The 25313-nt window shown below is 40.3% G+C and overlaps 1 protein-coding gene and 1 pseudogene across 2 annotated transcripts in view; one reads left to right on the plus strand and one right to left on the minus strand.

The window, feature by feature from the left end:
- Nucleotides 1-25313, minus strand: part of RALBP1 (ralA binding protein 1) — a 63034-nt gene that overhangs the window by 5817 nt on the left and 31904 nt on the right. For both annotated transcript variants that reach the window (XM_010373423.2, XM_030926144.1), the window contains exons 2-7: nt 18104-18402; nt 14959-15417; nt 9069-9418; nt 6871-7032; nt 5819-5950; nt 1093-1200 (exon numbers count right to left, since the gene is read on the minus strand). In XM_010373423.2, the coding sequence (XP_010371725.2) occupies nt 1093-1200; nt 5819-5950; nt 6871-7032; nt 9069-9418; nt 14959-15417; nt 18104-18347 (1455 nt within the window). In that variant the 5' untranslated portion in view covers nt 18348-18402. The remainder of the gene's footprint in view (nt 1-1092; nt 1201-5818; nt 5951-6870; nt 7033-9068; nt 9419-14958; nt 15418-18103; nt 18403-25313) is intronic.
- LOC115895591 lies at nt 13987-14128 on the plus strand (annotated as a pseudogene).

Consider the following 25313-nt stretch of genomic DNA (forward strand, 5'->3'; position numbering starts at 1 on the left):
AAGACAGACATAATCTGGGACTCCATCCTGTCCTCAGGGAAAACAGTTGTGTGCTCCTGCGAGGGAAAACCACACGTTTCAGAGATGACAAAGAAGGACTGAAACTTATTGGGCTTTAGGGAAACCACATGAGTTTCTAGAACCCCAGACACAATGCTGTCAGCGCCTAGAACTTCATTCCTTTCTGGTTAAACTGGCAATTTCCAGAACAAAGTGAATACGGAAAGAAACGAGCTCATCTTCAGCTCTATGCCTGGAATACAGGAGGCACAAAAGGGATATCTGTTAAATCAATGAAGGACTGATAAGACAATTTGCCTCCAACAATTGACTTTCACCTGCAAAGAATAAAATCAAAATATCTTAAAGGTGTTATTAGCAACAACTATTAGAAAAAATCTGTACCTAACATTTCAAGGATCTCAGACTTTGTAATGTTAGGAACAACGGTTTTTAAAATTTTTTTAAAAGTCTGATCTCATTAATATGGCACAAGTACCACTAATCTGGAAATTAGAGAAAAGACCTATAATTCAGACCTGTGTGTAGACCAAATGAGATTAAGCATCTAGAACAATGCCCAGTAAGGAGTCATTAGTGAATATAAGGTTGTTTCTTTCGCCATAACCGAACATTTTAACAAACACAACATAAAGGGACAAATAAAACACACAGGCCCTCAAAAATCACTTTATAATTTTGGTGAAAATATTCACATCTGTACTAGAGCTTCTCAAGTTATGTTTAAATGACCATTAAGAGCCTTGCAGGCCGGGCGCAGTGGCTCACGCCTGTAATCCCAGCACTTTGGGAGGCCGAGGCCGATGGATCACCTGAGGTCAGGAGTTCTAGACCAGCCTGGCCAACATGGTGAAACCCCGTCTCTACTAAAAACACAAAAATCAGCTGGGCGTGGTGGCAGGTGCCTGTAATCCCAGCTACTTGGGGGGCCAAGGCAGGAGAATTGCTTGAACCCGGGGGCGGAGGCTGCAGTGAGCTGAGATCGCTTCGATGCACTCCAACCTGGGGGACAACAGTGAGACTTCGTCTCAAAAACATAACAAAAAGAGAGAGAAAACGATTTTAGGTTACCTGAGCCAGGAGAATATTTATAACTTCTTCATTTTCATTCATCTCTTCTTTGGAAACATCCTCTTTTGAAAGACTGGCTATCTCTTGTGCAATCTTGGTTTCACACTCCTGTCAAGTGAGACAAATAAAAAAGAACCGCTCAGCCTATGTGTAACACACATTCAACAAATTCACACGTGTCCTTCTCATTTCCTCGAATGGAAACAGTAACAGTCAGATGAACCATCTAGCTGGATGGGCATTTGGTAACTGGGCTTGGAATATAACATGGAAATCTTAGTCTTGCCTGCACTGTCAAAAATACTCAATTCTGGTGAATGTGCTTGCCGTTTCTGGTACCCTTCCACAGAAGTGACCTATGTAATACTTAGGGAGGGTGTGGTCAGCAGGGTAAATCTTGAGCACAGAATTTAGTGTTCATAAACGTAAGGAACCAGCACCACCATCATGCTCTAGAACATTTCCATTGCCAAAGTGCCCTTGGGCTCCTCCACCATCCACCGACATCTAGCAACCCCTGTTGTCCTGGTCTCCATTGCTGCAGTTTTTCCTTTCCTTGAGTTTCATAACTGAATCAATCAGTAAGTCATGTGATTATCTGGCTGCTTTCACTTAGCACAATGCTTTTAAGATTCATCTACTTGGTTGTCTGTATCAGCAGTTGCTGAGCGATATGCCATGGAATCAGTGTACTCCAATTTGTTCATCCATTCACCAACTGACGGACACTGGGGTTGCTTCTAGTTGTAAGCTATTGTCACTGGAGCTGTTAGGAACATTTCACACATGCCTTGTGAGGGCAAATGCTTTCTTCTCTTAGATAAATACCTAGGAGTGGGAAGGCTGGGTGCTATGGTAAGTAACAGTATGTCTAACTTTATAAGAAACTACCAAGCTGCTTTTCAAAATGGCTACACCATTTTGCATTACTAAGAGCAACCTATTCTAGCTGATGTATACTGTTATCTCAGAGTACTTTTAATCTGTATTTCCTTAATGACTAATGATGGTGAGAGTCTTTACATGTGCTTATTTGTCATCTATATATGATCTTTGGTAAAGTATTTGTTCAAATTTTTGCCTTTTAAAAATTGGTTGCTTTCTTATTAAACTGTAAACATCTTTTTAAAAAAATTCAAGTCCTTTATCAGACACAAGTTTTTGCAAATATTTTGTCACAGCTTCTGGCTTGGATGTTTATTTTCTTAATACCTTTTGAAGATCATGTTTTTAAATTTTTGATGAAATTCAGTTTATCAAATTTTTCTTTTATAGTTTATAATAAGTTTTGTGTCCTATTTAGGAAATTACTGGCTAAGACAAGGTCAGTAAGATCTTTTCCTGTTTTTTTTCTTCTGGAAGCTTTTTTAGTGTTAGTTTATGATTCATTTCAAGCTATTTTTTGCATATGTTGTATGGATAAAGCTTTTCTTTTCTTTGCATCTGTTCCAGTGCTATTTGTTGAAAAGAATATCCTTTCCCCACTGAATTATTTTAGTATCTTCATTAAAAAGTAATTGCCCACATATGTGTAGGTCGACTTCTGAACTTTCTATTCTGTATGTGTATCCGTATCCAATACCTATGGTCTCAATTAACTGCAGCTTTGTAGCAAGTCTTGAAATCAGGTAGTATGAGTCCTCCAATCTTCCGGTTATGTCGTTCCTCAAAACTGTTTACCTATTCTAGGTCATTTGTATTTCCACATACGTTTTAGAAGAGCTTATTCATTTTCACAAATACCATCTGTTTGGATTTTGATTGGGATTGGACCCACAGATGAATTTGGGAAAACCTAACATCTTAACAATATTGAATCTTCTGTTCCACATGCATGATGTCTCTCTCCATTTATTAAGGTTTTTTTTTTTTTTTTTGAGGTTTACTATCCAATTGTGCATTTCTAACATATAGATATACATTAGACATTTGTGTATCTGATCTTGTAACCTACAACCTTGCTAAACTCACTGATTAGTTCTTTTTCTGTAGATTCCTTAGGATTTTATATGTAGATAATTGTTGGGAATAGGCCCCAAAATCTGGCCATAAACTGGCCCCAAAACTGGACATTAACAAAATCTCTGCAGCACTGTGACATGTTCGTAAAGGACACGATGCCCACGCTGAAGGCTGTGGGTTTACCGGAATGAGGGCAAGGAACACCTGGTCCACCCAGGGCGGAAAATCGCTTAAAGGTGTTTCTGAACCACAAACAATAGCATGAGCGATCTGTGCCTTAAGAACATGCTCTTGCTGCAGATAACTAGCCAGAGCCCATCTCTTTACTTCGGACCATACCTTTATTTCCCATAAGGAATCCTTTTAGTAAATCTATAATCTATAGAAACAATGCTTATCATTGGCTTGCTGTCAATAAATACGTAGGTAAATCTCTGTTCCAGGCTCTCAGCTCTGAAGGCTGTGAGACCCCTGATTTCCCACTCCATACCTCTATATTTCTGTGTGTGTCTTTAATTCCTTTAGTGCCGCTGGATTAGGGTCTGCCTGACTGAGCTGGTCTCGGCAGATAATCATGTTATCCAAGAATAAAAATTTATTTCTCTCCAATATGCATGTCTTTTTTCTTTATTGCACTGGCTAGAACGTCCAGTATGATGCTGAATAGAGGTGGTAACAGCAGAAATCCCTCCAGTGTACACCAATCTTAGGGTAAGCATTTAGTCTTTCACTATTATGATAACTGTAGATTCTTGGTAGATGTACTTCATCAGGCTGAGAAAGTTATCTGCTGGGAGTTTTATCATGAATAAGTATTGAATTCTACCAAATCTTTTTCTGCATCTACTGATATGATGTTGTGGGTTTTTCTTGTTTTTAGTCTCTTAATATTTAAGTTACTTCTTTCTTTAAAAGTCATTTGTTCCTCAAAGCTGAAATTTGGGAAAATCTAACATCTTAACGACATTGAATCTTCTGTACCACATGCATGATTTATCTCTCCATTTATTTAGGTCTCTTTTTTTTTTTAGTTTCAATATCTAATTGTGAATTGCTAATACACAAAAATACATTAGACTTTTGTGGAATCTTTTGTGCATTTTGTGAATTAATGAGCTGGCGTGAAAACACAGCATCGGGAAAATCGGTAAAGCAAAGTTAATCCATCCCTTCTTATATTGGCTCTGGCTGCTATGTCATGATTCCTTTATCTAAGCGAGATGTAGAAGCAAGATAAACAAAAGCCAAACCTCCATCAGCCCTGTCCTAGGTCAGTCAGGGGACTCTTCATTTAAAGGCTGACTGGCAATGCCATATGATTAACAATTACAATTTGCCCCCAAAGCCTGAGTGGTCCGTCTCTAATACCTGATTCTAGGCTGAGACATGAAGGGAAATTTTTAACGGCAATAACAACAAAAAAGAGTTTTGTAAAGGAAGCAAGAGATAGATAACCTGGTGAGCTAGGGAGAAGAAGGAAATACGCAGAGGGCTTCTGCTAGATGACATATCCCGGAGTGCCGTGTGAAAGCTCCACGAATGCGCCCCGTCTCACAAAGCTATCCTCCACATGAATACAAATCTCTGACCGCAAAGAAACAGAAGTACTCCAGTTGCCTTTGTCTTTTTAACACAACCACAACAGAAACCGACTACCATGTTCCCCAGTTCAGGCAAGGGCTAACGAATGCTCCTTGGATGTGCTGTTGAGATGCTGCAGTTGAACTGCAATGTGGATTTTCAGGTGATCCAGAGATCTGGGATTTTACTGTTGCTGTGGCTGGTCCACTCACAGTCCCAGAACCAAGCAACACACACTAAACAAGAGGGAACTCAAAAGTCTGACTGGCGTACCCTAAACTCATCAGGTACTGCATGCCCCTCTTCTTATTATTACATAAACAGAATCTCTCCTGATCTTCAGGACCTTCCAGGCAACCCTCATCACTACATTTCCAAAGAGCTAATACTAAATGCCTCAAATTCCAGCAGTCCCCGAAGGTGTGTCACCATCCAGCCTGCTTCTCATCTGCAGAAAGCCCTGTTTACAGGTATAACCAAGCAGGAAATGACAAATTTTTTTTAGTAAATTCATTTTTAATTAAAACAAAACTTTCTGGGCCAGGCATGGTGGCTTATGCCTATAATCCCAGCACTTTGGGAGGTGAGAGGACTGCTTGAGCCCAGAAGTTTGAGACCAGCCTGGGCAACATAACAAGACCCCATTTCTACAAGCAATAAAAAATCAGCTGAGCATGGTGGCGCACACCTGTAGGCCCACCTACTCAGGAAGCTGAGGTAGGAGGATCCCTTGAGCCCAGGAGGTTGAGGCTACAGTGAGCCATTATCATGCCACTGCACTCCAGCCTGGGTGACAGAGCGAGATCCTGTCTCAAAAAAAATAGAAAAACTTTCTAGATTACATTGAAACATGTGACTGACACCAGGCTGCAATATCAATAATACAGGACTAGAAATATTTTAGTGAATAAATTTCCCACCAGAGAAGTTCACTTCAAGTGACATTATCTATAATATTCTTAAAAGAAAGAACTTGGGCTGGGCATGGTGGCTCATCCCTGTAATCTCAGCACTTTGGGGGAGGCCGAGGTGGGAGGATTACTTGAGGCCAAGAGTTTGAGACCAGCCTGGTCAACATCAAAAGAAAAAGGAAAGAAAGAAAATACTTAAAAGAGCACATAAAGGATATAAAAGACTCCAAGACATTCTATTATAAACATTAGGTATCAAACTAGTAACCCACCTGTCTTTTAGCTTCTCTCAGTTTTCTTTTGAGGGCTGTCAAAATTCTTTGTACTTCCCATAATCTTTCTTCTTTAGACAAATCCTTTATCCCACCCTGCAGATCTCGATGTAAACAATTCAAAAGAAACTCCTAGAAAGCAATGCCACACACTAAGTTGCATTCCATATCCTCTTACCTTAAACTAACAACACGTGCAATTTCTAAAGATGAATCAACTATTTTTCAATTATCCTTTATTTCATTAGAGTAAAATAATGGCACTTGATATGACTGAAAAATCATTCTTATTGTTTTGCCAATGAATTATTCGCTAATTTGTATTGGTTCAATAATACTTAATCAACATCCCCATCTCCAATGTCATCATCATTAACTCGTTTAAGAACTGGGAGCTCATGGCAGACACAAGGGAAGAAAAGCAAGCAGGGGTTTGATAAAGTGCATGCAAATAAATAATCAAATGTAATTAACTTTCTTAGTCTTGATTACACACATACACAAACACGGCATGGTTACTTCCATCAAAATAGCATAGTAAAAAAGCCCAGGATTTGGGCTCAAATCTTGGGTCTATAATTAATAATCACGTTACTTAACTTCCCTGAATTTTAATATTCTTATCTATAAAATATGGCTGATGACAGCAACCTTGTCCAAAAAAAGCAAACATTTTTAGACTATTTACAACGTGCCTGGCATGTTTCATGTATTAGCTCATTCGTGGTAATCTTCACATCAATCCTTTAAGGGGGTCCATTTTAAAGCAAGAACACCAGTGCATAAGGTGGTTAAGAATTTGCCTAAAATCAGTTAACTAAGAGCAGAGCAAGAATTTAAAGCCAGGTCTTTTGATTCCAAAAACTATGCTCTTTCCACCATGGTATTCCGACTTATTCGGCATGAAACAGTACCAGATGGGAATTTCTGACTTGAGTGTGCCTCACATAGCTCCAGACACACACAAAGTGCTCAGGAAACAAGAGCCCGTCACCACTGGACTCCACAATGGCCAATGCAGAGGCAGGCTGTGGCAGGCAGGGTGCACACACCTGTCTCCTGATCTCCTCCTTGATGCCCGCCTGGGTCTCCGGCAGTGTGGGCATCGTGGCCATGTTAGACCATCGCAGAGGTTTCGTCACTTGCTTTAGTACCACATTTCCAAAGAGTTCTTGCACATGTGTGAAAAACACATACAGGACTCGATTGCTGATCTAAGAAAAAAAGATTTACAAGAAAACCATTAAAATTATCATTCTATTTCAGTTATTTGTGTCTAACATAATATATCCTTTAATCCTGGACACATAAAGAAAATTCTACCCAGTACTGACAACACAATCTTTGCTAGTTAATGGTCAATTTAAGAAGAAAATGGTCAATTTAAGAAGAAAACTCATAAAATATGAGTTAAATCATGTATTCAAGCACCAGAAAGAATTGAAGGGGAAAAAAAAAAACAAGAAAAGGATAGAGAAGCTGATGCCCATCCATGTTTTTTTTCTTCTATCACTACAGTATTAACTGATTAAAACATCTTATGTTTTTTTGAGTATTGTTTTGTTTTTTTGTTTTGTGTTTTGAGATGGAGTCTCGTTCTGTAGCCCAGGCTAGAGTGCTGTGGCACATTCTCAGCTCACTGCAACCTCCACCTCACGGGTTCAAGCGATTTTCCTGCCTCAGCCTCTCTGGTAAGCTGGGATTACAGGTGTGTGCCACCATGCCTGGCTGATTTTTTTGTATTTTCAGTAGAGATGGGGTTTCACCATGTTGGCCAGGCTGGTCTCGAACTGCTGACCTCAAATGATCTACCCATCTCAGCTTCCCAAAGTGCTGCGATGACAGGCATGAGCCACTATGCCCAGCTAAAACATCTTATGTTCTTTATTTTCAACTTACTTTGAGATATTTTAACAGATACAATGGGCTGAATGAGGACCGTGAGGGAAGTGAGAGCACCACAGCAGTAAAACTGGGTTGAGGTTGAAAGCCCTCACTCCAGAAACATACCTGGACACAGCCAGCATCTGAGTGTGGATGTTCACATGCTAGGAGACCAGGGCATTAGGGTGGCTGAAAAGCTACTGCAAGAAATTATTTCCTACCTAAAACTTACTCTCACAACACACTTGACTCTTCTATGATACAACCACCTCTATTATATTATAGTAATATTAAGTATCAATGTAATAGTTACCAGATCCTGAAATCCTAATATGAATGATCAAACTAAAATCTGAGAAACATTTTGCTTTCAAAGTGTAACCAATGAGTAACAGAAGAATCATTATTTTTTAGAGACAGAATTTTGCTGTCACCCAGAGAGGAGTACAGTGGGATGATCATAGCTCATTGCCGGGCTCAAGCAATCCTCCTACCTCATCCTCCCAAGTAACTGGGACTACACATACATGCTACCACACCCAGCTAATTTTTTATTTTTTTGTAGAGAAAGGGTCTTGCCATGTTGCCTAGGCGGCACTCCTGGCCTCTAGCTATCCTCCTGCCACAGCCTCCTGAAGTGCTCACATTAAAGGTGTGAACCACTACCTGACTGAAAGACTCTTTAGTAAATGAAAACACACTCTAATAACAGTGACAGTGATTTACGGTGACTCAGACTACTGGCCAAAAACAAGGCGTAAGATAACAAATATAACTTAATCATCTCCCTTTTTATTGGCCTGAGTAAAATATCATTAACTCTAATTAAAAGAAAACATATACTCTATGACAGCACCAACTGAGCAGCAATAAAGGAAAGCCAAGTATGTATGTCATAAAAAGATACCAATTAACACACTGAAATCCTCAGGCTAAATCTTCAACCAGACGAATTAACGTTAGGTCCCTTTGTGCCTGAGTCTGATGTGTGTCTGTGATATAATGAAGCAATAATGCTACTGATGAAATAACTGGCATCTCTAAAATTCTACACATGAACTCTAACTGTAGATGCCATGGGCTCCTCCTCCACAAATGAAGGATCCTTGTCATCAGACCTTGTTTATAAACCCACATCAAAGACTGTACCACATTCAAATTACATCACTACAAGCTAAAGGGCAAGTGTATTCATCATCTTATACACCGACACTGTCCAAACTATGAAAGGAAAAGACCTGTATTCAAGCTAATCCATTACCTGTCTTCTCAAGTTCACTGCTTTACATGTGACTCAGCAATAGAAAATCACCCCAGTTCCCCAGTGTCAGGACCAGAGGGTATGTGTGTAGAGGAGACCATGTACCTGCACAGTTGGGCTGAGCACTATAGAAATGTTCTGTATATTCATTTTTGTTTCCAGTTCCTTTGCGATGACATGGTCCATGTGCACAATGAGCCAAGAAATCAGAAGATAGTTACATTCTGGCAGTTCTTTGAGTAAACGCTGGAATTCCTGCACTTTCTCAGTCTCCGTGGTCCTCCCACAAGCCTCTTCAAATCTGGGCATAAGCTCTTTGGTAAGCAAGTTCTCTGGAAGGTCTCGCAGATACTGCTTCAGCAAACTGGCTACAGTGTTAGGCTCATATTCTTCCAGGTTTGTGGACTCCTCCCGGTCATAGGCTGCTTTTAGCTCATCCACCTTTGATTTAATTCCTTAAAACATTCAAATTCAGAAGAGAGAAGATACGGAGAAAAGAAAATCAAACATACAAGCTTTCTTTAGCATTACACCCACCCTTGCTAGGCAGATCTGAGAACAGCAACCTGACCAATAACAAACCTCTTGTTATGAAATATTTATCTGCTCAAAGGTCCTACAATTCCTCTGTAAACACCAACATGTAAGACTACACTGGCCGGGCACAGTGGCTCACATCTGTAATCCCAGCACTTTGGAAGGCTGAGGCAGGCAGATCACTTGAGCCTAGGAGTTCGAGACTAGCTGGACAACATGGTCAAAATCCGTCTCTACAAAAAATACAAAAATTAGCCGTGCACGGTGGTATGCACCTGTAGTCCAAGTTCTTTGGGAGGCTGAGTTGGGACGAACAAGTGAGCCTGGGAGGTCGAGGCTGCAGTGAGCCATAATTGCACCACTGTATTCCAGCCTGGGCAACAGAGTAAGACATTGTCTCAAAAAATTAAAAAATTAATTAAAAGGCCGGGCATGGTGGCTCAAGCCTGTAATCCCAGCACTTTGGGAGGCCAAGACGGGCGGATCACGAGGTCAGGAGATCGAGACCATCCTGGCTAACACGGTGAAACCCCATCTCTACTAAAAAAAACTACAAAAAACTAGCCGGGCGAGGTGGCCGCGCTACCCGGGAGGCTGAGGCAGGAGAATGGCGTGAACCTGGGAGGCGGAGCTTGCAGTGAGCTGAGATCCAGCCACAGCACTCCAGCCTGGGTGACAGAGCGAGACTCCGTCTCAAAAAAAAAAAAAAAAAAAAAAAAAAAAAAAAAAATTAAAAATAGGCCAGGCGCTGTAGATCACACCTGTAATCCCAGCATTTTGGGAGGCCAAGGCAGGAGGATTACTTGAGGTCCGGAGTCCAAGACCAGCCTGGCTAACATGGTGAAACCCTGTCTCTACTAAAAATATAAAAATTAGCCAGGCGTGGTGGTGGGCGCCTGTAGTCCCAGCTACTTGGGAGGCTGAGGCAGGAGAATCACTTGAACCTCGGAGGCAGAGAGGTTGCAGTGAGCCGAGATCACGCCACTGCACTCCAGTTTGGGTGGCAGAGCAAGACTCCGCCTAAAAAAAAAACAAAAAACAAAAAAACCAAACAAAAAACTAACTTCAAAAGTGAATTTAACCAAAAGTAAAATGATAATTGAAAAGCTCAACAGTCAGAACAAAAGTCAAAGCAACCACGGATATATTAAGCAAATATACCCATCAATTCAGGAATTTGTTTTCAACGTAAAAACATCACATGGTGGCTCACACCTGTAATCCCAGTACTTTGGGAGGCAGAGGCGGGTAGATCACCTGAGGTAGGGAGTTCAAGACCAGCCTGGCCAACATGGTGAAACCCTGTCTATACTAAAAATACAAAAATTAGCCAGGCGTGGTGGCGGGCGCCTGTACTCCCAGCTACTCAGGAGGCTGAGGCAGGAGAATTGCTTGAACCCAGGAGGCGGAGGTTGCAGTGAGCTGAGATCACACTATTGTATTCCAGCCTGGGCGAAAAGCGAGACTCTGTCTCAAGGGAAAAAAATTCAAAAAAGGTAAAAAGTTAGACAAAAATTAAACTACATTCCAAGTGTAAGTCCTGCTCTACACAGGCAGCCAACTGCCTTTTCTAACAAGTCACAAGCCTGACAACAAAAACTGCAGCTTAGCGTACCTAAGTATGTTCCAAAAAGTTGTAGGTAAATTACTTTTTTATGTGTAAATATTGTACTATAACTGCAAAGGGTGAATTAGCTACCCAAAAAACCACTTTGAAAATATTCTCCATTAAATAATCCCCAACTAATTTCTATTTTAAAGTTTGGATTCTTTAAGTATAACCTTAATCTGAACAGAGCTGCAACAAAAAAATAAGGTTTGGGTTGCTAAGATCAAATTGTTTTGCTTATTGAACAAAAGGAAACTAAAGCAAACAATTTTCAAACATTACATGAGATTTTAAGTCTTTAGTACGATCTGTATTAAGGGACGTAATATAGTGACAGTGATTGCTCAGAAGAACACAAAGTAGTTTCTTGTTGTTTTTAATACTTAACACTTTCAGCCAATTATGTGAAACAAACTACAAATTAACGCTGACAGTTTCTACGGGTAAATGCCGTCTAAGGTGAACAGCACTTGAGGGTGAATATGGTACTTACATCTGGACTTTGGCATTCTTTATCCTTTGTGAAAATCTTTTAATGGCATTATGATAAATCTGTAACTTATCCAGTATTGACAAAATAAAATCAATAACAAAATACAAAAATAACACTATTATTTTTAGATAATCTTTATTTTGTGACAGAAAGTTAGAAAATAACTCCCATTTTCTTACTTTTATGACAATATGGGTAAACCATAAGTGATAATAACTGAAATTCTTGGCAAAGATTTTTTCTCTTCCTCATGTATATTTAATTCTCCCCCCTGCAGTACCTACCCAACAAATTGTACAAGTAGACAATTAGAATGTGTGTTTGGTTTGCCATTACTCCAAAACTGTTATCAAAATGTTTTCCTTTTAAAAATTGGACGCTACAAATAAAGTGTTCCACAGAAAGACAGAAAGAGCATACGGGTACACTTTAATGCAAAAAATACAAGAAAATGTAGATGAGTAAATTAAAATGTATAAAATCACTTAAATTGTCTTTCATATTCGTTTAAAATTAGATAAGCAAGAACTAAAACTTCCAGCAAAAGGTCTTAAAATGAATAAGTGAGAACTAACATCTCCAGCAAAAAGCAGTGTTATTATTAGCACTGTCCATGACAGTGCTATAAGCTGGGCTGACTACAGCACTCTGCCACAGGTGAGAGAATAAACCCAGAACTCAGAGCAGGAGCTCAGCCCTCGCTGCTGCAATGATGGGCAGCAGCTCAATCTGAATGCTTTACACATAGAGAAGAGGAGTTCTATGACTCTGAATTTCCAAAAAAATGCAGACATTAAAAGTAGGTCGGCCGGGCGCGGTGGCTCAAGCCTGTAATCCCAGCACTTTGGGAGGCCGAGACGGGCGGATCATGAGGTCAGGAGATCGAGACCATCCTGGCTAATACGGTGAAACCCCGTCTCTACTAAAAAATACAAAAAACTAGCCGGGCGACGAGGCGGGCGCCTGTAGTCCCAGCTACTCGGGAGGCTGAGACAGGAGAATGGCGTGAACCCGGGAGGCGGAGCTTGCAGTGAGCTGAGAGCCGGCCACCACACTCCAGCCTGGGCGGCAGAGCAAGACTCCGTCTCAAAAAAAAAAAAAAAAAAAAAAAAAAAAAAAAAAAAAAGTAGGTCAGAGACACAAAGAATCCTTTGAACAAAGCTGTAGAAAATTTTCAGAGAAACTTTTACCTAAAACAAAACTAATCCATGGCTACTAAGACCATGTGAGAGAAGCAACTTACGTTATTAATGTTTAAATGTTTAAAGAATCAATTCAGCATATTATTCTTTTTTCTTTTTTTTTTTTTTTGAGATGGAGTCTTGCTCTGTCTCCAGGCTGGAGTGCAATGACGCGATCTTGGCTCATTGTAACCTCCGCCTCTCGGGTTCAAGCTATTCCCCTGCCTCAGCCTCCCAAGTAGCTGGGACTACAGGCGCGCGCCCATATGCCTGGCTAATTTTTTGTATTTTAGTAGAGACAGGGTTTCACCATGTTGGCCAGGATGGTCTCAATCTCCTGACCTCGCAATCTGCCTGCCTCAGCTTCCCAAAGTGCCAGAATTACAGGCGTGAGCTACTGCACCTAGCCAATTATTCTTAAAAATCAATTAGTTTAAATATGTTTATATAATACTAAGGAGTTATAAACTCAAATTCAATGCCTAATTTATTTCATTTTCTATAAAAAAATAACATTTTAGCCAAAATACTCTTAAATAATGGCATGTAATCTAGTGGATTATGTAACGGTTTTCCCAATTATCAAAAATATCTCCCCTTTCTCAGCAAAACTTAAATATCAAATCTACCTTCTAGAATTGCATATGAACCAATTAAATAAAAAAACTAAGTTTAATCTCTCTATATATTCTACATGTGTATGACTTAACAACTCATCATGAAAATACATGCGACCAACAAGTATTATTATTATTATTTTTGAGACAAGGTCTTACTCTCGCCCTGGCTGGAGTGCAGTGGTACGATCATGGCTCACTGCAGCCTCAAACTCCTGGGCTCAAGTGATCCTCCTGCCTCAGTCAACAATTGATTTTATAAAATAAATCTCTAAACAGAAACTGGTGATGTACCAAGAAAGTGAATAATGGCAATGTAGTAATTTGGAACACAGATGCTGCTACAGGTCAGGGCTTTCATCCTATCCTGGTATAAAAGTCATACTGCTTTCTAAGAAATCTTTTTTACTTTTAAATAATATACATATTGCTTGATTTAGATACCCAATCAAAACACACTCTTGCCAAATACGAAATTTAATTTGTATACATATGGAATAAAGATAAATAGAAAATCAGTGTGGCTAATATATGTAATAGTTGCATGTAGCTGACCAAAGCATTCACATATAGGGCCTAAACATTTACCACTTCTTGGTCTTTTGGCTGAAGTCAGGTGTAGTATCTGTTCCAAGATTTCTGGAGCAGGGAGATGGAACAGAAGCTCACTTGGACCACTCCATGTATTAACCGGGTATTGCAGTACCTCTATGAACCGTGCATCAAGAAAACAAAAACCAAAACCATTTCATGCCTCTTAGCTGAGCTAAGGAAATGCATTATATGACTGTGTCCATAAACGTGACTCTTGCCCAAGAAGATTCCTTCACAGAGTTAACTTTCCTTTTCTTGCTGATGGCCCTTGTATCACTGAGCCTCTGCTTACAGAGGAAAGAAGAAGAAGAAAAAAAAAAAAAAAAAAAGCAGGCGCCTGGGAGTGGTGGCTCACACCTGTAATCCCAGCACTTTGGGAGGCCGAGGAGGGCAGATCATCTGAGGTCAGGGGTTCGAGACCAGCCTGGCCAATATGGTGAAACCTTGTCTCTACTAAAAATACAAAAATTAGCTGGGTGTGGTGGTGCATGCCTGTAATCCCAGCTACTCAGGAGGCTGAGGCAGGAGAATCACTTGAACCCAGGAGGCGGAGGTTGCAGTGACCTGAGATCATGCCACTGCACTCCAGCCTGGGTGACAGAGCAAGACTCTGTCTCGAAAACACAAATAAACAAGCAAAAGAAAAAAATAAAAGCAGGGTCTGAATGCAACCCTGTTAAGCAATGCTACCAGTATACTTCACTTTGTTTTAGTCCTGGCTGCTGCAAGCTACGAACAGCTAATGTGAAATCCTCCGAATGGAAGGAAAATAAAAAACCAAACGCTGGAACACCAAAGAAAGGCTGGGGAGAGAGGTGGATTTTTGTGCAACTGGGAGGATCGAGGAAATGAATAAAGCTTAGGATCCAGGCCAAATTGTCCTCACAATATTTTTTCTTCCTTTGAAAAATGAAAGTGAAGTTAATTATTAAAAACCACCAAGTGAAGTGCGCATTCCCAGTACCTGATACTCTGTAGATGCCTTCACACTTCATGCCATACTTCTCTACGTAATCTATACATTCACGGAAAACGGCTGGCAGCCGAATGCCATCGTACATCATGGTCCTCTCTACTGCGTCAGCCAAAGGAATTCCAAAAATGGGTTTGAGATTTGGAACATCAATCTGAGGCACCTCTGGCTCCTGAATTGGCTTTTTCTTTTTCTTCTTTTCCTTCCACTGTTTAACAACATCAGCTGCTGTCAAGTCTTTCGACTTCTTCTCTTTATGTTTTTCTTCTTTGTGCTTTTCTTCTTTATGCTTTTCTTCTTTGGGTTTCTCTTTTATTTTAAAATCCTTTTCCTTCTTTTTAGAAAAGCTGGGCTTCTTGAAAACATGGATACCCTTGGACCTCTTCATTTTAGAAGGACTTTCTGCCTCATCTCCAGAGCTATCTTCCTGAAAGGCTGCATAGCCTTCAGCTGCCAAAGACACGGAGACAGTGTAAGTTATATGTTTGTTTAATGTCAAACTGTCCATATACTTTCTAAAAACAGAACCAAAAAACGGTGCCGCCTGGCACCAGCTATCGAGCTTTTCACTTCTTGGCCAATTCCTCCTGGGCACTTCCCAGCAAAGAAATGGGTTTCTTCTTAGTGAAAAAGATGTTGCAGTGACATCTCTTCACCACAAGAGGGGGACAAATAGATAGCAGTTATCATCCTTACAGTATTAGGAGGGGAAACAGGTTTTATATATGTGTGTAAGTAGAATTCTGGCAAACCAAACATTAGAGATACACCTGAAAGGCTCTACATAGAGGGCTAATGCAATGAATCCTTTTCTAAAATAGAGCGAGAATGCTTTCATCATGTGAGTCATGTCCTCTAACATCCTACAGGTTGAGTATTCCTTATCTGAAATACTTGAGACCAGAAGTGTTTCCAATTTCAGATTTTTCTGGATATTTGCATTATATCAGTTCAGCATCTCTAACCCAAAAATCTGAAATCCAAAATGCTCCAATGAGCATTTCCTCTGAGTGTCGTGCCAGTGCTCAAAAAGATTCAGATTTTGTAGCATTTTGGATTTTCGGAATAGGGATACTCGACCTGTGTCCACTCTACCTACTCTAGCTTTTCCAACTAAGTGGTGCCTGTCACCTTAGGCAATCTCAAAGCATGACGAACTTTACTCCTGTTGATGTGCTTCAGTTATTCCTCTGTCACACTTCACTCTCCTGTCACCAGCTGCTAAGTTCTTTATGGAGACTGAAGCAGGAACTGCAGACTCATTTAAGTAGAGGATTGAACTGGGAAATTCCCTCATCTTTAGATGGTGGCCAACTCCCTGCATCAGAAAGCTCTGGTTTTCACACACTGACAAATGTGCCCAACTGTTTTACCAACCATGTCACAGTTGTCAGAGTTTGGTTTTGTTGTTTTTTTAATATCTGTAACTCTCCTAATTCTTTTCCTTAGCTAGCTACCTTGCAAGCTATTATATAAAAGACAACAGCTATTTCCTAAGTTACCCTCCAACTAAAATACCACGTACCACACACCAACCAGAATGGCAAGAATCTTAAGGACAAAATACAAAGATGCTTTTGCAAGTGGAATGTTCATACATTGCTGTTGAGAAGGTAAACTGGTACAAGCATTCTGGAAGATTGTTTTGCAGGGATCTACTGAAGCTGAAATACACATGGCCTACAAATGAGCAATTCCACTCCCAGGCACACACATAACAGAAATACAAAAACATGTACACCACAGAAGCACTATTCATAACAGTCAAAAACTGAAAACCACCCAAACAAGCAACAGTAGAACAGATTAATAACTCTAACACATAATGCAATGAAACCATATCTAGTGCAAAGATGAACAAATTACTGACACATGGAATAACATGAATTAATCTAACAAACATGTTAAGTTAAAGCTGCCTCCTCACGTATTTTAAGTTTGGCCTAAAGGTTTCTCTGTACATAGTGAACTGTAAGCTAACTGTGTAATCCTTCAAAAACAAATCAACTTAAAATATCATGAAGTCCAAAATAAGGAATACTTAAAATAACTCACTTTATTTGCTTTTAACAAACTAAAAAGCTATGTTCAAATGACTCATCCTCCCTACTGAATAGGCCCTCAAATGGAATGTATCATGGTATTTACTTAAGATAAATAACTACTTTAATGAAGGTTCCAATAAAGTATACCCCAAATAGCAGACATGACCTACCCAGGAAAAGATGCTTTAAGGGCAAAATTCCAGTATCTATCTGTTTTGGGGGGGGGCCTTCGGCGGCGGAGAGGACAGAGTCTCACTCTGTCACCCAGGCTGGACTACAGTGGTGCAAGCATAGCTCACTGCAGCCTCGATCTCCCAGCCTCCTAAGTAGCTGTGACTACAGGCACACACCACCATGCTCAGCTAATTGTTTAAATTTTTGGTAGAGAGGGGTGTGGCTTTGTTTCTCAGGCTCTTGAACTTCTGACTTCAAGCAGTCCTCCCATCTCAGCCTCCGAAAGTGCTGGGATTATAGGCGTAAGCCACTGTGCCCAGCTCAATATCTACTTTCTAGACATTATTTTGAATTATTACTTCAGGAAATATCCAGCAGAAAACTTTGCCATTTCTGGAAACTCAGTATTTTTATTTGTGAGATTAAGTCCCCAAAATACAACTCTTAATATACAAAAACTGAGACCCTGAAAAATAAAGAACAGAAAAATCAAACAAGAGTCTCTGCCTTGACATGTTTCCAGAAGACAGCTGGTACATGTAATTAGAATGGAAGTTTATTTAAAATATATCTAAGCCAGGCACGGTGGCTCACGCCTGTAATCCCAGCACTTTGGGAGGCCAAGGTGGGTGGATCACTTAAGGTCAGGAGTTCAAGACCAGCCTGGCCAACATGGCAAACCTATCTCTACTAAAAACACAAAACTTAGCTGGGCACAGTGGCGCACGCCTGTAGTCCCAGCTACTCCGGAGACTAAGACATAAGAATTGCTTGAACCGGGAGGCGGAGGTTGCAGTGAGCTGAAATTGTGCTGCTGCACTCCAACCTGGGCAACAGAGCAAGACTCTGTCTCAAAAAATAATAGTAAAATAAAATAAAATAAAAATATCTAAAGCATAGGAAAAAATGGCACTTACTCCTCTTTTCCTTTTTCTTAAATTTCCCTTTTTTCTTCCCATGATCTTTCTCATCATCAGACACTATATCAGGAGGCTCATGGAGGATGTCATGGGGAGGTGAAGGCTCTCCAGTGCGGTACAATCCAGGAAACTTAGTAGGGCTGATCTCTTCAGAGCTGGGGGTCCGGGTAAGCCCGCTGCCATGCTCCACCCTGCGGTGTTCACTGGGGCTGCTTGTCGGGGGCAGGAAGCACTCAGTCATGCTGATGCCCTGACTAGGAAGGGACGAGGTCTTCTCTGTTACCTATCCATTACACCTGCACCAAGAGAAAAAACATGAGCAGAGTCACTTAACACCAAGGAACAAAAACACCACAAATACACAGCACAGCATTTACAAATCAAAAATATTTTCTTCACAACCCCCTTGTAAAATACTCTTTCATTTTATTATCTCGAGATACATTTCATACATCACACATTTCAGTTCTCAGGGTTGAAAGCACTGAGATCTTCAAGTATTCAAAAAATAAATCAAATGAAAATCAGAGGTAGAGTTCCCAAAGTCCTTTAAAGGAATACAGAATTCCTTAAAAAAAAAAAAGAAAAGAAAAGAAAAAAAAAAACTCATCATTCTAAAGTACTTCATTTTGACTGCTACCCAACGTAAAATCTTACTATTTTACTTCAGGACTAAACAACTATAAATAAGTTACAAAGACATCTTTACAACTACACATGAACAGTTCAGATCGCAATTAAATTTTATAATTAAAATGATATATTTAATGAGTCACATAATTACAGACCACTATGATTCTATGATGCATGCAATTATATATACAGCTCATGTATCAATAATAACTACATTTTTGTACTGCAGTTATGCTAAAAGAAATGAAAGAACCCTCATTTAATCAATCCTAAAAGACATGCAAAACAGTTTGACTACAACAGATGCTACAAAGGGCAAATGTAAGAGGAGTTCAAAATTTGTTTGCACTGTTTCCCTTCTTTAGATGGTAGGTACATAGTCAAAGTACTGCGTTTAAAAGTCACTTGGATTAATTCTTATTCCTCTTTAATGTCATTATGACATTCATTTGAAATACTATCAGAATCACTTTCTCTCTTCGCGCTCACTTTATTTATTTATTTTTTGAGATGGAGTTTCGCTCTTGTTGCCCAGGCTGGAATGCAATGGTGTGATCTCAGCTCACTGCAACCTCCACCTTCCAGGTTCGAGTGATTCTCCTGCCTCAGCCTCCTGAGTAGCTGGGATTATAGGCGCCTGCCACCACACCTGGCTAATTTTTTGTATTTTCAGTAGAGACAGAGTTTCACCATATTGGTTAGGCTGGTCTCGAACTCCTGGCCTTGGGTGAGTCACCTGCCTCGGCCTCCCAAAGTGCTGGGATTACAGGTGTGAGCCACTGTGCCCGGCCTCCCTTTGCACTCACTTTAAAGGTTAACTTTACAATTAAAAAAATCCATAAGCCATAAGTGACAATTCTGACCATAAACAAAGTCAAAAGCAAGCAAATGTAGAAAAAAAAAAAAAAAGAAAGTTGCAAATTGGGAGAGCTAATTTCTAAAAAGCAAAGAATTCTTAAATTAATGAAAATAGCAACCAATTAAGAGAACCAGACAAAGGATGTGAACAGGCAGTTCACAGAAAAGTGGCTAAAAAATGAGTGGAAACAATGTTCAACTTCAATTATAATTTTTTAAACAATGAACTATCACTTTTCTAATATGACAAGGGCAAAGAACAAAATGGCACATGTAAGATCCATTATGATGGTAAAAGACAGACGAAACAAGACTCACGAGAACACCCACTAACGGTAGAAGTGTGACACGATCCTTTTTGAAAAGCAATCTTATCGTAGCTATTACAATTTTAAATCTATTCTTTTGATCCAGGAATTCCGCTTTTAGGAAATTATCCTTCAGATACACTTTCACAAAAATGCAAAGATATATGCAAGAAAATATTCACTGCAGTACTGTAAAAAAAAAACAAAATAATCTAAAATGCTATCAATAGAATACTGATTATGGTTTATCCAAATAATAGGCTATAAAGTCACACACACACACACACACACACACACATGCACACACACACACACAGTTTCTGAAAACATATCAGAAACGGTTAATTACTATTAACTCTTGGAAGCGTCATAAGGGTAGACTTTATTCTTTCCATTGTATCCTTTCTATATAGTTTGAACCTCACGTTGTCTATATATTACTTCTATCACTTAAAAAAATGAAAAGGGGCTGGCACGGTAGCTCATGCCTATAATACCCAGCACTCTGGGCTGCCAAGGTGGGTGGACCACTCAAGCCTAGGAATCTGAGACTAGCCTGAGCAACACAGTGAAACTTTGTCTCTAAAAAAACAATACAAAAAATTAGCTGGGTGTGGTGATATATGCCTATAGTCCTAGCCACTTGGGAGGCTGAGGTGGGAGGATCACTTGAGTTCAGGAGATGAAGGTTACAGTGAGCTGAGATTGCACCACTGCACTCCAGCCTGGGTTGCAGAGTGAGACCCTCTCTCAAAAAAAAAAAAAAAGAACAAGCTATTTTTTGATCCTGTAAAAATTATGCAGCATTGGCCGGGCGCGGTGGCTCAAGCCTGTAATCCCAGCACTTTGGGAGGCCGAGACGGGCGAATCACGAGGTCAGGAGTTCGAGACCATCCCGGCTAACACGGTGAAACCCCGTCTCTACTAAAAAATACAAAAAAAAAAAGCTAGCCAGGCGAGGTGGCTGGCGCCTGTAGTCCCAGCTACTTGGGAGGCTGAGGCAGGAGAATGGCGTAAACCCAGGAGGCAGAGCTTGCAGTGAGCTGAGATGCGGCCACTGCACTCCAGGCCGGGCGACAGAGCGAGACTCCGTCTCCAAAAAAAAAAAAAAAAAAAAAATTATGCAGCATTAAAAATCATGCTTTTGACAATATTTAATGATGTGAGGAAAAAGCAATTTTATTTACAGCATTATCAATTTAAATATGTAAATATATGCATAAAATAACAGGATATTAACAATTATCTCTGAATTGTAAGATTATGAGTGATCTAAACTTTCTTTTTGTCTTTCTGCATTTTATAAATGTTCTACCCAATATGCACTATTGCTTGTATAATCAGAAAAAAACATTAAAAACAAAAAAAAGTTTTCATTGAAGGATCAATAAGCATCAGTATAATTCTGTTATCTTAATGGGCCCTGACTTTTGGCTATCCGTTTTTGATTTTTGTTTTTGTTTTTTTGAGATGGAGTCCTCGTTCTTCTTGCCCAGGCGGGAGTACAGTGGCGCACTCTTGAGTCACTAAACCTGTCTCCTGGGTTCATGTGATTCTCCCGCCTCAGCCTCCCAAGTAACTGGGATTACATGTGCGCACCACCACACCTGGCTAATTTTTGTATTTTTAGTAGAGACGGTGTTTCACCATGTTGGCCAGGCTGGTCTCGAACTCCTGACCTCAGGTGATCCACCAGCCTTGGCCTCCCAAAGTGCTGGGCTTACAGGTGTGAGCCACCGTGCCTGGCCTTGGCTGTCGTTGTTTTTTGTTTGTTTGTTTGTTTGTTTGAGACGGAGTCTCGCTCTGTCGCCCAGGCTGTAGTACAATGGCGGGATCTCGGCTCACTGCAAGCTCCGCCTCCTGGGTTCACGCCATTCTCCTGCCCCAGCCTCCCGAGTAGCTGGGACTATAGGTGCCTGCCCCCATGCCAGGCTAATTTTTTTTTTTTTTATTTTTAGGAGAGACAGGATTTCACCGTGTTAACCAGGATGGTCTCGATCTCCTGACCTTGTGATCCGCCCACCTTGGCCTCCCAAAGTGCTGGGATTACAGGCGTGAGCCACGGCGCCCGGCCTTGACCATAGTTTTTTAAAGTGCATTCTCTTTTGCCATTAATTGAAGTTTTGACAATCTAAGAGTTGACAGTTTAAAAGGACCTAGAGTTCAACAAGGTAACAGTAATTATACATTAGAGATGAAGAAACTGAGCTCAAGTCCATGGAAGCTAAAACACAACTTGTGGGGCAGGAGCACAGCTTTACACTCCAGAAGAAAAAAAAAAAATTGCTCATAGATATATCACCCACACGGATACCATGTTGTTGTATACTTCTCTGTCTTTGCTCATTCTTTCCCAGGAATCCAGCCTTCCTCTCAATATTTTTGTGTGGCAAATTCATACTCATCCTTTAACACTAGGCCTGCAATTGAGCACGATTTTGTAGATGATGGAAACATCCTAAATTTGGATTATGGTGATGGTTGCAGAAACCCATAAACTGGCTAAAAATCATTAAATTATACACTTCGAGTGGGTGGATCTTACATGAGTTCTACCTCAATAAAGCTGTTTAAAAAAATCAAGCACCAGCAACACTTCTCCAAGAATCCTCCCTGGTGACCCACCCCATCCAGTATAAGCCACGAATATTCCTTTTCTGTGCCTGAGAACATCCTGAACATACCTCTTCACAGCGCTTACCATATCTGTATTTCAATTACATATGCATGTGTTCACCTCGCTAACGGTGAGCTCCAACATTTCACATTACCTATGGCACACACTAAGTAGTCAAATGTTTATTTAATAAACTAATTGGTATCTTTTCTGTTCTCAACATATTTATTGTTGATGAGACAAATATTAGAAGAAATGAATCTTGCCCTGAGCCTTAAGTTCTAATTCAGGAAATAAAGAAAGGGAATCGACATTTTATTTGAGTTCCTGTGCCTTCTAGAAGTTTCACATGCAGTAATTTAGCTAACCCTGTAAGAAAAGCAGTATTTTTCCATGTTTACAAACAGAGAAAGTAAGGCTCAGAGAGCTTAAATAACTTACCCTATATCACATAGCAAGTAAGAGATAAAACTGGGATCTGTTAGACTCAAAACACTTTTTTTTTTCACTGAACCACCCTTCATATATACACACACAAAAGGGAATAAATACATTTATGCCAGGAGGAACAGTGTGGTTAAAGACACACAGGAACATTTGGGACTTAGGAGAATGGGGAGGACCAGCCTGACCCGGGCAGTTCTTGCTAAGAAGCAATGGGAAAGACATTAAAAGATACGGTGGGCTCAGACAACTGAATGCCGTGCTGGGGAGTTCAGCCCTGGTGTGGGAGGCATTACCAATTCCAAAGCCAGAAAGTGACAAAACTGGGGCTAAGAGAGGAGTAAGGGCAGGAATACCAGCAGCAAAATGCCAGACGGCTTTTGATCATTCACTCCTACAACATTTGTAAGTTATACCTATGTTTCCACGTTCTCCTGGTACACAATTATTTTTGTTTCCATACTAGACTGATAAAGACAAGAAGACAGTTTTGTTCATGAAGTATTTAATAATCTCCCAAAAGCTACTCTAAAGAAATATTTATTAACTTGTGCTACGGACTGAATGTGTCCCCTCAAAATTCATATATTGAAACTTAATCCCCGAGGTGATGGTATTAGGAGGGAGGGCCTTTGGGAGGTGACTAGGCTGTGAGGTGGAGTCCTCATTAATGGGATTAGTGTCCTCTTATGAAGACACTCTCTCCTCCTCTTATGAGTTCACCACCTCCATCCACCATGCGAGGACACAGCAAGAAGGCCCCATCTATGAACGAGAAAGTGGGCCCTCAGCAGACACCAAATCTGTCAGCATCTTGATCTTGGACATTCCAGCTTGCAACTAAAAGCAATAAATTTCTGTTGTTTATAAGCTACCCACTTTATGGTATTTTGTTATAGAAGTCCAAACAGACTAAGACAACTTAATTCATCTAGAGTTGAAGATAAGTGGAGCCACTAAAGGCAGACATGAAGGAGTGAGCGTCTGAGTGCAGGATGGTTTAGTAAGAAAGGAAGAACAACGTGTTTGCAATAGGACATATTGTTTGACCACTGGGGAGCTATAGCAAGCCTAAACTTCACTGAAGGAAAGGGCAGAAGAGAGAGGCTTCAAATGGTCCATAATAAAATTTAAGTATAAATATTCAAAGGTAAGAAAATAAACAACAAAAATCAGAAATTCTTATTGCTGAGGCAAGAGGATACCTGGTGTAAATTATTAAAAATTTGAATAAAGATTAGTTATCCCTATTCTTCCTGGGAAGTACAACTAAAATTCCCAGATCAGATTAAAAAGAAGAAAGAAAAAGAAAAAAGAAGAAAGAAGAAGAAGAGAAGAAAGAAGAAGAAGAAGAAGAAAAGAAAGAAGAAGAAAGAAAGAAGAAGAAGAAGGAGAAGAAGAAGGAAGAAGGAGGAGAGGAGAGAGGAAGAAGGAGAAGAAAAAAGAGAAGAAGAGAGAGATAGAAGAAGAAGAAGAATAGAAGAAAAGAGGAGGAGGATGAGAGGAGCGGAGAGGCAGGAGAGGAGGCGATCTACTCGAGAGGAAGAAGCCTCCGAAGAGAAGCGACATGTCCAAGAACCTAAACCTAATAGATACACGACGAAGACGACGACGAAGACGACGACGACGACGACTCTGAAAGGTAGACAGAAGGAGGCAGATCGGCTCAGTACCTCACGACAGGAGGAACATGGTGGTGGGTTCCCAGAGTTTTCTTCTATCTCACACTTGGAATGATAGAAGCTGGGAAATCCAGAAATGCCAACAGGCATAGACAAAAACAAGAAGAAAAACAGCTACAGTATTCAGGACAGTAAGGTGTTGCAGTAAGAACAGACAATAGATCAGAGGAACAAACCGAAATTCCAAAAAGAAATGTACATGTGTATAGTTAATGATTTTCAACAACGGTTGCAGAGGAATTCAATGAGGGGACGATCTTTTTCAACAAATAGTGCTGGATAAGCATATGGGAAAAAATGAAGCTCAACTCTCTATGTCATATCATGTACAAAATATAATTCACGATAAATTACAGACCTAAAACTTAATGGCTAAAAACTATACAACTTCTAAAAACATATTTTTGAGGGCTTTGAGAGGGTAAAAACTTCCCAGACACTACCAGAAAGCACTAACTATAAAATAAAAAACTGACAAATTGGACTTCTGCTCCTCAAAAGACACTATTAAGAAAAGAAACAGGCCAACCACAGTGGCTCGTGCCTGTAATCCCAGCAATCTGGGAGGCCAAGGCAAGAGGATCACGTGAGTCCAGGAGGTAAGCTGCAGCGAGCCATGACCACCGTGCACTTCAGCCTGGGTGACAGTGAGAGGCCTTGTTTCG

Source organism: Rhinopithecus roxellana, chromosome 21 (assembly GCF_007565055.1).
Source record: "Rhinopithecus roxellana isolate Shanxi Qingling chromosome 21, ASM756505v1, whole genome shotgun sequence".
Lineage (NCBI taxonomy): Eukaryota > Metazoa > Chordata > Mammalia > Primates > Cercopithecidae > Rhinopithecus > Rhinopithecus roxellana.